This window comes from Gadus macrocephalus, chromosome 1, assembly GCF_031168955.1.
Source record: "Gadus macrocephalus chromosome 1, ASM3116895v1".
Lineage (NCBI taxonomy): Eukaryota > Metazoa > Chordata > Actinopteri > Gadiformes > Gadidae > Gadus > Gadus macrocephalus.
Window position 1 is genome coordinate 13,683,717 of NC_082382.1, and position 16,399 is coordinate 13,700,115.

Here is a 16,399-nt window from a genome sequence, read left to right on the forward strand (position 1 = left end):
TCTATTGGTTGGTAAGAAAATCAAGCAAACGCTTTCGGACGGGCCTCATAAGATAAATCACAGGACAAAAGGAATGTTTAAAAAACCGGAAATATATTTAAATTGCAAACCCAGGAGTGTTGTACAAGGTAGGAAAACACGGACAGCAAAACTTTCAAAACGTTAATACGGATAGTGTATTGTACCAAAATCCAGTCTTATTTCAGGTTGGAAGAGAAGTTTTATCTTTAAAAGACAGAAAATACAAACAGTTGGAGAAAAATAAGTACTTTAATATAAATATCATACTCAACGGTCATGTTAATTCAAAATGGTAAAGGAAACATCAACTAAAACACTTTGTTGTTAGTTATGAGCTGGACTATGCTTATAATCAGTTTTAATTACATATATTTATTTAAGACCACATATATTATGTGTGTTATTCTTAGAGATGAATACACAAATAATGACTATACAAAGGAGTGTTATAATATTGCAACATATATCCAATTTAAAATATGCATTAGTGAACTTAGTGAACACACAAAATGACAAAACAAGAGCTGAAAGGTTTCAGCAGTGAAGAGCTCGGCAACTCACTCCTGTCATTATCATCACACACACCCTATCTGCCTGACCCCAAGTGCTGTGTGGCTCCAACCAATGGAAAGTATTTTGTATGGTCTGCCCTTAAGATGCTTTCTGTTGTCTATAACCCCCCCCCCCCTCCGTTCCTCTCTAGCCCACAATCATCGCTACCCTTTGTTCATTGGTTCATTGATCCGTCTTCCCAACCGCCAGCCCACTCTCCTACTCTCTTCCCCTATTTTCTCCTCCGTCTCTTTGCTCCTTAAAACCAAATTGAGCTAGCATGTTTGTGGCGGCCTAGGAACACAGCAGAGTACAATACAACACAGGCACTGCGATGTGGGGGCTTGGGTTTGTTCAATGATGCGGGTCGCGTGCGATGAGACGCAGTCATTGATGAGGTATTTTTCTGAATGCAGGCAGCAGTACATCTGATGGGTAAGGGGGGGTTGGACTAGTTTGAGCACACACACTGCGGCAATAGAAGCCCAATGCAGTAGTTTGCTCACAGCCTCAGTCCCTCTCCTCAGTCCCCCTGCCCCTCAGAGACCTCAGCCCCCCGCCCCCCCTCAGAGACCTCAGTCCCCCTGCCCCCCTCAGAGACCTCAGTCCCCCGGCCCCCCTCAGAGACCTCAGCCCCCCGGCCCCCCTCAGAGACCTCAGTCCCCCGGCCCCCCTCAGAGACCTCAGTCCCCCTGCCCCCCTCAGAGACCTCAGTCCCCCGGCCCCCCTCAGAGACCTCAGTCCCCCTGCCCCCCTCAGAGACCTCAGCCCCCCGGCCCCCCTCAGAGACCTCAGCCCCCCGGCCCCCCTCAGAGACCTCAGTCCCCCTGCCCCCCTCAGAGACCTCAGCCCCCCGGCCCCCCTCAGAGACCTCAGTCCCCCGGCCCCCCTCAGAGACCTCAGTCCCCCGGCCCCCCTCAGAGACCTCAGCCCCCCGGCCCCCCTCAGAGACCTCAGTCCCCCTGCCCCCCTCAGAGACCTCAGCCCCCCGGCCCCCCTCAGAGACCTCAGTCCCCCTGCCCCCCTCAGAGACCTCAGCCCCCCGGCCCCCCTCAGAGACCTCAGTCCCTCTCCTCCCTGCCCCCCCTCAGAGCCTGCCCGGGCGCTCGGCGGCGCCCCCGGGGAAGAGGCTGTCCAGGGACAGGTCGCTGCTGCCCATGCCGGCCATGCGGCTCCGCAGCAGGAAGTGCGTCCGGCGCTGCAGCAGCCGCTGCTGCTCCTGCTTCAGCTCCACGTAGGAGCGGGAGAAGGTGTGGAAGATGGAGGTGACGGGGAAGGCCATGAGCAGGATGCCGCTCAGGATGCTGCTCAGCGCCACCACCTGGCCGGGGATGGAGCGCGGCACCATGTCGCCGTAGCCCACCGTGGTCATGGTGATGACGGCCCACCAGTAGGTGGCCGGGATGCTGCTGAACTCCCGCGCCGAGGCCATCTCGTTCTCGATCAGGTAGAGCAGCGGGGAGAAGAGGGCGATGGCCACGCACAGGAAGAGCAGCAGCAGGCCGAACTCGCGCGTGCAGCGCCGCGCCGTGAGCCCCAGCGTCTGCAGGCCCAGGGAGTGGCGGGCCAGGCGCATGACGTACAGGATGCGGAGGGCCCGCAGCACGCGCAGAACCAGGCCCACCTTGTCCAGGTAGCTGCTGCCCGAGCCGGGCCGCTTCTCCAAGGTGGAGGTGCTGTCCACCACCAGGGTGATGTAGTAGGGCAGGATGGCCATCACGTCGATGAGGTTCAGCGGCCGCCGCAGGAAGGCCAGCTTGCTGCGGTCCTGGATGAAGCGCAGGGTGAACTCCAGGGAGAACCACGCCACGCACACCGTCTCCACGATGAAGATGTTGTAGCACATCTGGGAACACGTTCCCTACGGAGGGAGGAAGAATACAAACGGGGGAGATTTAAAAGGCATCGCTGATGCTATGTGCGGAACATTTACTGTAGCCACCAGAGGGCGCCATTGCAATATAAATAGCAACAAATGGAGGAGAAAACCATATCACACAACCACCAAATAGAAAATACCCTGATAATTAAGACACACACACACACACACACACACACACACACACACACACACACACACACACACACACACACACACACACACACACACACACACACACACACACACACACACACACACACACACACACACACACACACACACAGGCGCTAAACCATGGGAGATGCTACAATCACCTGAGTAGCAATGTTAATTAAAGTGTCATCTTCTTTTCATGAGACTCAGTCAGGCGTTGTGTGAGAATGAATACACAGTGAGATCTCCTCACACAACTTAATAGCCCATCGTTGAATCTCAGCTTAACTATTGGAAGCTGAATCAACATAATGAGGAGTAAAGATGGAGATCCCCCCCGCACATGCACAAACCCCCACACACACCCTACGCACGGCATACACACAAACGCCCTCATGCAGATACACACACACATCAGGTTTTTTTCTAAGAAGTCTGTGTGAGCCCTGAATTATTCATTGGTGTTTTATTTTATTTTGCATGACTAAAGGGGACAGGAAACTTTGTTAGACTTAATTACAAGCATCTGATCTGCTTAAGAAAGTAATTATTGCTTGCCCTCCATCTTACTTTTCCTTCATAAATCAACTTTCAAGATTTCCAATGTGCATGTCCGATGAGCTGACACAAGGCAGGCGTTTAGAGTCATTGAAATGACGCTACACTACCAGATGGCTCCTTCTCACTGGGCTTATTTGGATGTTGTGCTCTAAGATGGTGGACCTAATGATGATGAGCTGAGCCTGTCTCCCGTCGGGGCAGAGATGAGGTCACAGGAGTTCTGCTTGCGATTTTCTACGCCCCCCACGTGGTCGGGAATTATTAGGGGTTTATCATCAATCGTATTAAATATAATAAAATACTATTTAAAAACCTAAAAAAGGGACCTTGAAAATGGACGCTGATGTTAGTAGCATCCCTGTTGTTATAGGCAAGGCAAGGCAAGGACAATGCCTTGCAAGGCATACAACATGGGATTGTCACGCTCCCGAGCCTCAATTATAATAGTATAGTATAATAATTCATCAATAAACATAATCACCATTTATCGTGGAAACATCTTGTACCTTGTCACCATGGTCGTCCTATAAACGATGACCTGATTACATGCTGATCGAACCGAGCACTCCGACGCGTGACCGTCATTTGGCAGGCTGTGCCTTGCAATCAAAAATAACAACGTACCAAAGAGGCTGCAAATAATCCAAGCAGAATTAGACCTGGATCAGCTCCAACAGCCCGTGGTGCCTGTACTCACCGCCTCCTCCTCCTCCCGCATGGCGGGCATGGTGCTGACGGACAGGTTGACGGCGGTGATGGTGACGAACAGCACCGACAGGCAGGCGAAGATCTTCCCCGGCAGGCCCGACTGCGGCCTCTCCACCATGTCCCGCAGCCTCGCCATGCAGCGGCTCGTCCGCGTGGCCCCCTCCCCGCCCTCGCCGGACCCCCCGGCCCGGCCCCCGCCGCTCTCCGTCTCCATCATGTCCTCCATCAGGTCCTCGTCCTCCGCCCGCTCCAGCTCCTCGCACTCCTCCACCCGCTGCAGGAGCCGCCGGCGGCAGCACCACTCCATGCTCTCCTCGGGCAGCCCCCAGTAGAGGAGCTCCTCGCGGAAGGAGAGCGCGCACATCTCGCGCAGCGAGCGCAGCTTGCCGGCGCGCAGGAAGGTGAGGATGGTGCGGAAGGCGCAGGGGCTGCGGTCGAAGAAGAACTCGTTGCGCGCCACGTCGTAGTCGTCGCACACGCGCATGATCTCGTCGAAGCTGCGGCACAGGTGCAGCCGGCCCAGGCGGGACAGCGGGAAGTCCTCCAGGGTGCTCCAGGGCAGCTGGTAGCGCACGCCGCCCACGTTGACCACGGCGTAGGGCCGGCGCCGGGCGCTGGCGGCCGTCGGCGGGGCGGCGTCCGTCCCCCCGCGGCCGCCGGGCGGCTCCGGGGCCAGCCGGGCCCGCTTGTAGAAGGCCCCCTTGAGGGCCTCGGTCTCCTGGGGCGGCGGGAGGTTGAGCGAGGTGTCGGAGTCACAGCTCAGGGCGCTGTAGTCGTAGTCGGAGCCGTCGCCCGCCAGGAGGGCCATGTTGGCTCCCCTCTTCCTCCTCCTCCTCTTCCTCCTCCTCCTCCTCCTCCTCCTCTCCCTCCTATCCCGGGACGCCACTCACATCCCCCGCGAAGAGCTGTATACCGGCGCGGCCTGGGGCAGCCTGCGATAGGACCAGAGAGGAGAAACACATCCCCACGTCTTAACTTATTATATTTAGATCATAGAATAGCAGGTAATATACTAAAAGATATACCTTTATATATACCTTCCACTGAATAATCGTGTAATGTTGTTGTGAGGCAAGTTATAGCCAATTTAGATTTGAGATTTAAAATGGTTAAAATGGGATTTTAAAAACATGATGTCACACACAGATCGCACACAGTTCAAACAATTATTGACATTACATTTCATTTTGATAACGTCTTCATATGTATGGACCGTTTTAAATTACATTTGTAGCTTCCATTTGAGGCAGGTAACATGAACATGGCCGCTTATATAATACCACACACTGGAAGAATAATGATGTGCACTTAGATGTGTTTTCCGCCCAAGACAAAGGAAGGGAAACAATATTCATTGTTATTGATTATATGGCCAGGTCCCTTATGGCTCTCAATGTTTTGCTATTCAGCTTATTTATCTTAGAGCAAACTAAAATACATTTTAACCATTGTTTTGGTCTTTGTATAGATTATTATATTCCTAAAAGCTATTACAGAGTAGAAGCCAACACTAATAATACAGTCTATCTAGTCTATCCAGATACATCCCTTTCAAACATAAACATCATAAATATCAACTATGTATAGTTGATAAATATCAACTATACATCCAATTGGTGATGGATGTGTAATATCAGTCAGAAATTCAAAAAATGTATAGGAAACCGTATGAATTGAAGGCATGTAAACACTCCTTTCTTTATGTCTCCCTGTTATTAATTTTCCTTCTAGTTTCCTTTGTGGTGTTTGTGTAATTAGAATTAATTTTGACAAGTGTTCCTTTTCAAACTGTTGGCTGTTTCCAACAACATTTAAATAATACAGCATCATTTTTCAGATGTATAAAAATTACTTACTTGCCTCGGTAACACCATAGCAACCAAATACCACCACACACAAGAAGACAGGGATAGAGGGGGAGAGAGAGAGAGAGAGAGAGAGAGAGAGAGAGAGAGAGAGAGAGAGAGAGAGAGAGAGAGAGAGAGAGAGAGAGAGAGAGAGAGAGAAAGAAAGAGAGAGAGAGAGAGAGAGAGAAAGAAAGAGAGAGAGAGAGAGAGAGAGAGAGAGAGGGAGAGAGAGAGAGAGAGAGAGAGAAATAACAATGTAAATGCGTCAAGAAGGAATAGAACAACCAAGTGTTGTGTGGGCCACGTTGGCCTCTGTCCAAACTAATTAAATCAATTACAGTGATTTAGGGGGCGGAATTAATGTCAGCGCATTCTGCATGAATCCCCGTGAATTCTGTGTTCGGGAAGGCGTTCTTGGCTTCTAAGAAAGGGATTTAAGTGCGTCACTGAAGGATTATTAGGCACCTGCACTGTCACTGTGTGAGTGGCTGATTACAGCCAAGCCTCACTTTCCCACCCATCAAATTAGAGGAAACCAACCCCAAGCTGTTCTGTTTGACAGTCGGCCTGCTTTTCATGTGTTCAGTATAGGCAGCAGAAGTTGTATTTTCTTTTCATGTTTGGTCAAAGCACATTGCCTCCATTTTGCCCCTGGTAAAGGGAACCTGTACATGATAAGTTATGGAAACCAAGGGGATTACATTAAGTCAGCTCTAGATTTTTCATGTTTAAAGCCATTATATATCAATTCTTTAATCAATACATTAATTATGTATTTCTAATAAGTGGAAAACAGTTGCTGTCTCGCAAAGGTCTTTGGGCATGTTTTATTTGATATTAATGTAAGAAAAAACATTATAATCAATCCAATCCATCAAATTCACGTCACCACACAGAACCTAGACGTGACTTCCAAAACACTGATTAGATCTGCAAACTGAAAAAACGAAAAATGATTTATTACGATCGATTCTTTCCAGGGCCATTCTGAAATATCTTGCCTCCGTGCTGCTACAGAAATCCATAAATTCTCTGATGTTTTTCCCTTGCTTGTGGCTAAGGCTATCGATACGCCTACAACACCCTGCCAGGGTGGACGAGCAGGCCTACCCGCCCTGCCCACCACTGCTCTCTGACTGCATTAAGAACACATGACGGGAACGCTCCGAGCCATCCGTTTATCCAAACTTCCAAGTCTGTGCTGCTTTTTCTTCTTCCATCTGACCCAGACACTGGGGCACTATGTTTTTCTTATTTTCATTCTCCCTCACAGGCAGGAAGGCGGGGTGGGACGGTTGGGCTGATGGAGGGGGGAAGGGGGGGGGGGGGGGGGGGGGATGAGATCCATTGAAACCAAAGGATTGAAGACAGAGCTAGCGATGTCGCTAACAAACCCTTGAGCAGTCTCTCCCTCTCCCCCTCTCCCTCTCTCCCTCCCTCCCTCTCTCCCTCTCTCTCTCTCCATGAACCTCGGCTCCATCCCATTGTGCTCTGCCGGTCGCTGCGTGACTCACTGGGCTGTGATGCGAGTGTTGCGTGACTGCGTGTCTCATGCATGTCCCGCGCCGTCCTCCATCGAGAGGCTGAGCCAGTCGAGGAGAGCCACCGCCAACCACCACCGCTGCTAGAATCACCCAGCGCCACCGGCGTCTGGTCTGAGAGACGGCCGGCTGCCCTCCAGAGAACGCCAGCTAGGGGGTCCTGTTAAGGACCCAGCGGGGGACGTGGCGGGGGTGGACGATCGCGGCTGGAGTACGATGACGACACCACGTTGTGCCTCAACAAGAGACCAGTGGAATTCAAAGGAGGATGTTTGACAGTTTCAGAAAGTTAGAAACTTTGAAGCCGCCGTTCTTTGGCCATTGCAAGAACACACACACACACACACACACACACACACACGCACACACGCACGCACACACACACACACACACGCACACACGCACGCACACACTCACACACACACACACACACACACACACACACACACACACACACAGACACACGCCATATACAGATACGCAGGCCATTGATATATACACACACACACACATACACACACAGCCACAAACAATGTGTCGAATAATAATGCCTTTTGATTGATTTCAGCGGCCTTGGAGCCTACTGGCCACATAGGAGCAGCTTCATTCATCTGAGAACGGCTATAGTGTTCACAACCTCTCTTGTACCGTTATGATCCACCAGTTGTCTTACAGCTCCACACACGGGCAAATGCTAATTCACAAAGCCTGAGTATTGATTTTTTTGCACATGCTCAAATTTCAAAAGCCACAATAATGTCTGTTTTCTCAAATACAAATATTATATCACCTTCATCATCTTCTTCTTAATCACATCATCATCCTCTTCCTCATCATCATCATCAGCACCAATATCATCGAAATCCTCATCCTCATCACTATTGTCATCATCATCATCATCATTATCATCATCATCAACATCATCATCACGCCAACCTTATTTTGTTTGCTGATTATCTTTTTCTTATATATTCAAACATAAAAGTACACCTCAATTCCGCCACACTTAAAAAGCAGCCATACTTCTGAAGACCAAGCCTTAGTATTTATGAGGCTTAGGGTGAGGTTGGCATACCCTATCCCTCATTCTTTATGAGGGTTAGCTAATCCCAAGACTTTATGACCCTTCGCTTGACCGAAGAAGGTCTTCTTACAACTAGGGCTCTCACGACTCCCTAAAGTGGCTCACTTCTTCTTCCCTCTAATGGGAGGATAAGAGGCTTTTGATAGAATAAATTGACTTGTAACCACAAGTCCCACTGACCCCGGACTCTCAATTACTCTCTGGTCTTTTTCACCCCCACTCAATGAGCAAAGCTTCCTGGCATCATGTCTTCAGCTTGCCGTAATCTTAACTGATTAAGATGTTTTCTTCCAGCCGTCTGTAAGCAGCAGTTTAAGGCACATGAAGGTTCTCTTCCTGTTGCCTGTGGGGGGTTGGAGATAAACACAGAGGATCTTCCACTGCTAAATAATGGTTCCCCGACCCCGCTCTGTGCTCCATCGTTATGTTTCAGCTGTTCATCAGCCTCTTGCTCTGCCAGAGGTTGCTAAAACAGACTTTAGCAAACAGAGGGTGGGTGCTCGTTCTGTATAATGGTCATCAATATTCCAAAAAGCTAAATGACAGTTGTTGTTTTTTTGGGGGACTTTTTGGGGCTTTTGGGACAAGAGCTTAATGAACACAGACACACACAAGCACAAATAGACAAATTAACACAGACAGACAGACAAATACACACACACACACACACACACACACACACACACACACACACACACACACACACACACACACACACACACACACACACACACACACACACACACACACACACACACACACACACACACTTATATTTGCATATACAGTTCGCATATGACCCTGCAAAAGAAAGTACATTTTGACTTGCTTACAAGCGTTCTTGCTCCTCCATCTATCCTCAATCAACCATCCATCACTCATCCATCCATCATCCTTCCATCCATCCATCCATCCATCCATCATCCTTCCATCCATCCATCCATCCATCCATCATCCTTCCATCCATCCATCCATCCATCCATCCATCCATCCATCCATCCATCCATCCATCCATCCATCCATCCATCCGTCCGTCCGTCCATCCTTCCATCCATCCATCCATCCATCCATCCATCCATCCATCCATCCATCCATCCATCCATCCATCCATCCATCCATCCATCCATCCACTAAATATAGAGGTGACATATAACGTTAACCTGCCATCTCTAGGCATGTATTATTCATTGTTTTCCGATCATATTTAAATACCCATCAACTTGAAACCATTCCTTTGGTTTATTGCCATCCATTTCCGTATCGCCTTTTTCCACGGTATTTTTCCAAGGTATATCTCATAATGAGCAAATAGGACTGTTATAGGTCGTTTTCAACCCAGTCTATTCCCCCTGCTCTGTTTGCCCTTTTACCTTAGGCTCTTCATCCCCAGACAGTGACTGAAACAACACCGACGACCCCCAGCCGCCATCCGTCCGTCGGTAAACAACTGGCCCATAGGATATACCTCCACACTCCTCCAGCCACACTCTCTGCACAAGCTAAGCGTGACGAGCAATATCTCCTCGGGCACCTTAAGGCAACAGAACAGCAGCTTCCTCACCTTTTGACGCAGCACATGGCATACGTCTGCTTCTGTGCACCCACCACAGGCTGACCTATTGTTCATGCGTCGGTGAGGAGGGATGCCTGTAACAAGGGCCGCAACAATAGAATGAAAGCTTTATAAGATGTGGACAAAGCTCTTCAGAACTTCTAGCGGTTTGTGCCTTGTTTAAATCAACTTGATTCAACTTCATTTCGGCCTATAAATGGATGCTGTCCTACTCATTTTTGTTTTGAAGTACTCAGCTAAACTTGATTACATAAAGATGACGTAACTTGGTGGTGTTCTGCTTTTGTACTTTATAGCCTTCCATTCCACCGTCCCTCCGTTACAGCCTCTCTCCGCAGCAAAGCCAACCAACCAGATCAGCCCCCGAGGTATGTCAACAATTTGTTTTCCGCTGAAACCCATGGCATTGTCCCTGTGGGCCAGAGGGGATTGTGTGTGCTCTCCATCTCCCTCGGGTTCCAGTCAGGTGGGTCGGCTGTCACTGTCACTCCCCTGGACCCGTCGCTGAAAGCAGCACTCTCTCACCACCAAACCACACTGAGGATCCATGTGAGGACAGGGATGTGTGTGTGTGTGTGTGTGTGTGTGTGTGTGTGTGTGTGTGTGTGTGTGTGTGTGTGTGTGTGTGTGTGTGTGTGTGTGTGTGTGTGTGTGTGTGTGTGTGTGTGTGTGTGTGTGTGTGTGTGTGTTGGGGCAGAACAGACCTAGGGATCGGTATCATGGGTTTAAAGTGTATAGGGAAAAAGACCACAAGTTATAACTGTATCATAAAGTCCTGCACATCATCGACTAAAGTGAAAGTTTGAGTTTATTGAGGCCTGTCACAGACAGTGTAAACATCATTTGTTTGGTTAAGTTGGGCTTAATGTGTTTGCTGTGGCGTTCTGCTTCCCGGATTTATGATAGCAGTGTTTGTTGTGCATATTAACGACTCTGGTAGTATGCATCTTTTGTTTTAACAATTCAATACAGTGTTTGAAAGTGAACATAAACAGGAAACGATCTCTCTGGATGATGAAAAGATCATCCAGAGAGAACATAAATAGGAAATGAAGGACAATCACTGTGCAATTCAGATGTAAACAACGGGGTAGGTTTTGAAACATTTTCAAACTACTATTACTGGTTATTTTCAAAACAAATCCGTAAACCAGTTTAATTGAATCTTGCAGCCATGCCATACGATAATGCCTCAGAAACCCTTTGTTTCTTATGCTCTGGAGTGTCTGGAGTAAAGACCTGTTCTCCTCCATTTTCAATAAATGTCAGGATACCACCTTTTTCTTTCTGCCCCCACTAAGTTAACAACACTGCCACTAAGGATGGGAAGCCAATAAGTATTTTTATTATAATCACAATGCTGTGAAGGAAGGAGACAAGCTGATCTATGAAACATAACAATAACTCATCAAAGAGGCTTTTAGAGATGCTTGCATAGAGGCTTGCATGCAGAGACGCTTGCAAAAAGACAGCATGGAATACAATCCTTGTATCATGGGATGTATTCATTGTATTCCTTGTATTATCCCCATGGTTGATTCATAAACATAATTTGAGACCGATGTATTATGTATGGCCCGCTTACCCAATCTTGCATGTTACATTCCATCTTATCATTAATGACCTCTGATCACCAACTAAAGATCATGTGGGGATTTACAGTACATTAACTCTGCGAGGCTGTGTCTTTAACGACACAGCTAAAACAATAAGTCAAGTGACCAGTGATTTGTTGATGGTGGGAAATGATACACTGTAATGGCCCTCCGTATTTGACAAAATGTTACCATTCAAGCATCTGTTGAATATTGTTTATATATTAATTGATAAACGACATCTGCTCTCTTTAAGTGTACTCAACCGTTTGAAAAAAGCAGATTCACGCAAAAAAATAAATGCAATTGAGGATTAGCATATTCATTTAACAAAAATTAAGCATTTGGGTGCAATAACAAGGATTTGATAGGTGATCTCAAATTCATCTTCACACTGCACTCAATAATACTATTTGCATGAACTTTAGTCACATACCATGCGAGATATATTGCGGTTCCACGTGTCACACAATCACAGCGGAATCACAATCACAACCCTGTAGTGATATAAATGATCAAGCGGAATACTCACTGTGCACCTCGGGTCCCTGTTGCGGAAGATCTCTGTAGGAAAGCGTGGTTAGTTGGAAAATACGGATGGCTCTGAGATGCGAACAAACGGGGAACACATATGAACCGTTTCTCCTGCTATCGCTGCCTCAGTTCAGTTTGTAGATGGGTTCGGGGAGCTTATTTGATGATCACATGCGTTCAACAGGCTGCCGTCTCTCCCCCGCCCCTTTCCTTTCCTTTCCAATCTCTCTCTCTCGCTCTCTCTCTCTCTCTCTCTCGCTCTCTCTCTCTCTCTCTTCTCTCTCTCTCTCTCTCTCTCTCTCTCTCTCTCTCTCTCTCTCTCTCTCTCTCTCTCTCTCTCTCTCTCTCTCTCTCTCTCTCTCTCTCTCTCTCTCTCCCCCTCCCCACCCCCTCTCTCTCTCCCTCTCTGAACTCTCTCCCTCCCCCCACCCCTTCACATCAGCACAGCTCCAATCTCTGACATCAGAAGTTGCTTTGGGGAGAAATCTATGCAAGGATTCCATGGTAACCACCACCTAGCACATAGTGGCCCTCTTCAGATGGACGTAATCCTAATTTTGTGTAGTTCTTTACTGTAATGATAATAATGATCATAATTATATAGCTGAAGAGTGGTCTTAAGTGTCTACGTCACTATAATCGTCCTCAAAACATCAGAATTGAAGTAAAAAAAAAAGTGCAATTCAGACAAGGAGGTCAGCAACCCTAAACTGGATACCTTTAAACTAAAAACTTGAATCGGCCTGGATGTCAAGTAGCAATACATAACTCACCTTAGTATAACGTTTTAATCTCACAGACCTAGTCCCTTCCTATTCGACCTATTGATCTATGGGAATGAAAGCTGGCCAGGAGGAGGGAGAACGCTCTGGACAAGGGCTGCAGGAGGCCAGAGGAATGCTATGTTTCCTTTGTTTGCTGAGCTGACCAAAGGGTTAAGATAATTAAATCCTGAAAGCACACGCCAGTCCCAATATGTGGTAAAGACGTTGTTTACAACCAACCTTCATGCCTTACTATTGAAGTTGCCAACGTTTCAGAAATAGCTCTGGTGCCCCCTCACCCATTATTCATTTCCCCGCGGTATTATAGTACATGTTGTGGGAGCCGTTGGAATGAAATGTTCACCAATCTCCAGGACTAGCCCTCGACCAGCAGTATTGACGGGATACATTTTTGATTACAGGAACATAGTTGTTGTTTTTTCTTAAAATTTGTAAAAACGTTTCTTTAGAAATACCATGGGGTTGGTTAGTATAGGTTTTGTGAATGGATTATAGTAATAGATCATTTGTGGTGATGATGGAATAGCATGTTCAAGCAGAGAGTTGCAAACCTTGAAGGGCCACTTGTTGATTCTTACAGTTTTTCTCAGTCGCTTTGGTGAATTTCTCAGATCAGAATTGAAATTCTCAAAACGACCTGTTCAATGTTCACATCATTGTCTCACTTGTGCACATCAAAAAAGCAGTTTCTCATTTCTTTGAACAAGTTGCAGATGCTTGTTACATTCAGATAAATGATTATGTACAATTCTCTGCTCTTTCCTACATTATCAATTGCTTATGTCATGTTGATCAAAATGAATTGTAATGGGTCTCTATTGAATAGTCTCACCCCCACAACATAAGGCATTAGTTCATTGCATAAGTCTTTACAAAGCAAAGCTCTCGATCTACCGGTCGATCTTCGTTCCTATCCTCACCTATGGTCATGAGGGCTGGGTGATGACCGAAAGGACGAGATCGCGGGTACAAGCGGCCGAGATGAGTTTTCTCAGAAGGGTGGTTGGCGTCTCCCTTAGGGATAGGGTGAGAAGCTCAGCCATCCGTGAGGAACTCGGATTAGAGCCGCTGCTCCTTTACTTAGAAAGGAGTCAGCTGAGGTGGTTCGGGCATCTGGTAAGGATGCCCACTGGGCGCCTTCCTTGGGAGGTGTTTCAGGCACGTCCAGTGGGGAGGAGACCTCGGGGAAGACCCAGGACTAGGTGGAGAGATTATATCTCAACACTGGCCTGGGAACGCCTCGGGATCCCCCCGTCAGAGTTGGTCAATGTGGCCCGGGAAAGGGAAGTCTGGGGCCCCCTGCTCGAGCTGCTCCCCCCGCGACCCGACCCCGGATAAGCGGACGAAAATGAGATGATGAGATGAGATAAGTCTTTACATGCAAAATGGTTGAACAAGTTGTCATAATATGTTAAGCATATTTCTATACATTTCAATTAGACTTTTTTTCTAAATTTGTCCTGAATTGGTAAATTGCTACCAAGTGAATCTTGACTTTCTCTAAAGAAGGGAAATGTGTGAAGTGTAAGATCAATCAACGATCAACCAGTTTACTGAAATAGCTCAAAGGTGCATCTCCTGAACCATGAACTGGCAAGTATATAGCTGGAGCACAACACAATGTTACATTGTTTGACAATGGAAGGACAAGGAATTGGACAGGGTCAACAGCCAGAGAGAAGAGGAAGAGGAAGAGGAGTGAGGCTGCCTGAGAATGAGAATTTTTGGCCCAACAGACCGGAACGTCAGGAGGTGTAGGAAGACTGCACTGTAATTCATACAGCAAAGCATGTACAGTTTACCCTAAGGAGATTTTCCTATGTTCACATTTCTAGCAATGACATGGTGTGTCAACAAATTACAGTACAAACAGTCAAAGCGTAAATGTGAATCTTGTCCAGTCTCTTGCAATCAATCTCCCACATACGCTAAGGTGTAACTTACAATTTACAATAATTGTCTTCAAAACTTTAGCCATAGTTTACATCAGAACATCCCTCCAGAGTACACTGTTATATTGACAGCATGACTAAGCAATTTGACTGTCTTATCCGTACACAATGACAAAGGGACTTGTCATTGTGATGGCACTGACATGTTCATTGACAGAGATATTTAATTTTGAGAAACGAAGCTAAGAATTTTAAGCAAGAGACTGGCTTTTGCATGAAATCCATGGTGTTTTGCTATTTGTACGAATTGTTTTGAGAAATGCCCTGGTACAGATCACTTCAATTCTGATCTGTACCAAAGCGACTGAGAAATCATCATTAAGGAAATCGAGATATGTTGGCAGATTAATATACTTGATTAATTAATAGGCCATACCCCTATTATTTATACATTCATAATATCATATGAATATTAAGTAGTAGTAGTAGCAGCAGTTAAACCAAAATATCTTTAATATCATATATATATACATATCTATATGTATGTAGCAGAGGCAGCAGATTAAGCAAGGAGATTTGATCATGTAAGTAACGGAAATGCGGTAAGTGATATTGATTCAAACTGATTAGTTCCTGATTGGTTTCTCCGCTTGAACTAGGTATTTCCTCATGCTAAGTTGTTCTGAAAATGCAAGCTCTTAGGGGGTAATCCTCATTATACCATTTCACATTGGATAAAATCATGGTGTGGTTGTGGTTCTATGTACCACAGTAAGCTACTTTCCGTCCTTCCGTTCCGTGTTATGGTTCTTAGATTGAATCCCATCAAATGGACTCTTATGTTTTATTGATCTGGCAGAGGCCATATATTCATCGTCATTCATGCTCAAGCTGACATGAAAAGGACATATGAACCAGGATAAAGAAAAAATAACTACATTTCACTTAATGCATTATTTTTCCTACCATCCAAATCACAATCAAAGTGATTGTGGGTATTCTTGTGCTTTCTTTTTAGCTATTTGTATTCATAACTTGATGCATTTTCTAAACCAATTCATAACGGATGCATTTATGACAGCAATTAACATTGGTAAATGTTAACCACATCAAGGGGTCTCATAATTGTGACAAACATTACAAAGCCTCCTACCCAGGCATTCAGTGATTGAGTGTAGGCAGCACACAAGAGATCAAACAAACACATTTTCTCATCAGCAACCTATGGAGGTAAAGTAGCACTGATCTGGCAGGAAGAGGCATTCCCGTTGTCAGGGGCAGCCGAGTGTTAAATATAGCTGTCTCATAAAAGGTACAGAGGCAACCAGCTGGAATAATCTAATTGAAAGGATGTAATACATTTATTCGGCTCCTGTCATTGTATGATAATAGCCAAATGGCAAATGTTGTGTCTAATGCAATTCAACGTGACCCCTCTACAGTCAAGCCCAAAGGTGATGGGAAGACTCAAGCAGTGGCCTGGAGCTGAGGTGACTGGTTCAGATTCCAATTTAAACTGAAGTTGAGCTGTGGAATTACAGCATGCCTGCCTCAACAGCTGCTTGCTTGGGAGGGATAACTTGTTATTTCTTGTGTTTGACAAATTCCCAAGGATGTGTGGTTGCCAAGGCCATTGGCAGGAGGAAATAAACAGACATTACCTTCAACTTC

At 46.6% G+C, this 16,399-nt stretch overlaps 1 protein-coding gene and 1 long non-coding RNA gene across 2 annotated transcripts; both read right to left on the bottom strand.

The window, feature by feature from the left end:
• Positions 1 to 72: 72 nt before the first annotated feature.
• LOC132464330 (uncharacterized) lies at positions 73 to 1,267 on the bottom strand. Its single transcript, XR_009527234.1, has 2 exons — positions 1,148 to 1,267; positions 73 to 1,095 (listed from the first exon to the last, which is right to left on the bottom strand). It is a non-coding gene; the product is annotated as an uncharacterized LOC132464330 (long non-coding RNA).
• A 347-nt stretch (positions 1,268 to 1,614) lies between these two features.
• On the bottom strand, positions 1,615 to 12,451 carry kcng1 (potassium voltage-gated channel, subfamily G, member 1). Its single transcript, XM_060047146.1, has 3 exons — positions 12,050 to 12,451; positions 3,867 to 4,809; positions 1,615 to 2,434 (listed from the first exon to the last, which is right to left on the bottom strand). The coding sequence occupies exons 2-3, from the start codon at positions 4,683 to 4,685 to the stop codon at positions 1,661 to 1,663; spliced, it is 1,593 nt and encodes a 530-aa protein (XP_059903129.1). The 5' UTR covers positions 4,686 to 4,809; positions 12,050 to 12,451; the 3' UTR covers positions 1,615 to 1,660.
• Positions 12,452 to 16,399: the final 3,948 nt, after the last annotated feature.

Bases quoted from the DNA above. Each gene is read 5' to 3' on its own strand.
- kcng1 (XM_060047146.1), bottom strand. From the start codon at position 4,685: ATGGCCCTCCTGGCGGGCGACGGCTCCGACTACGACTACAGCGCCCTG. The intron at 2,435-3,866 runs GTGAGTACAGGC...CTCCCTCCGTAG, and splicing joins TGCGGGAGGAGGAGGAGGCG to GGAACGTGTTCCCAGATGTG.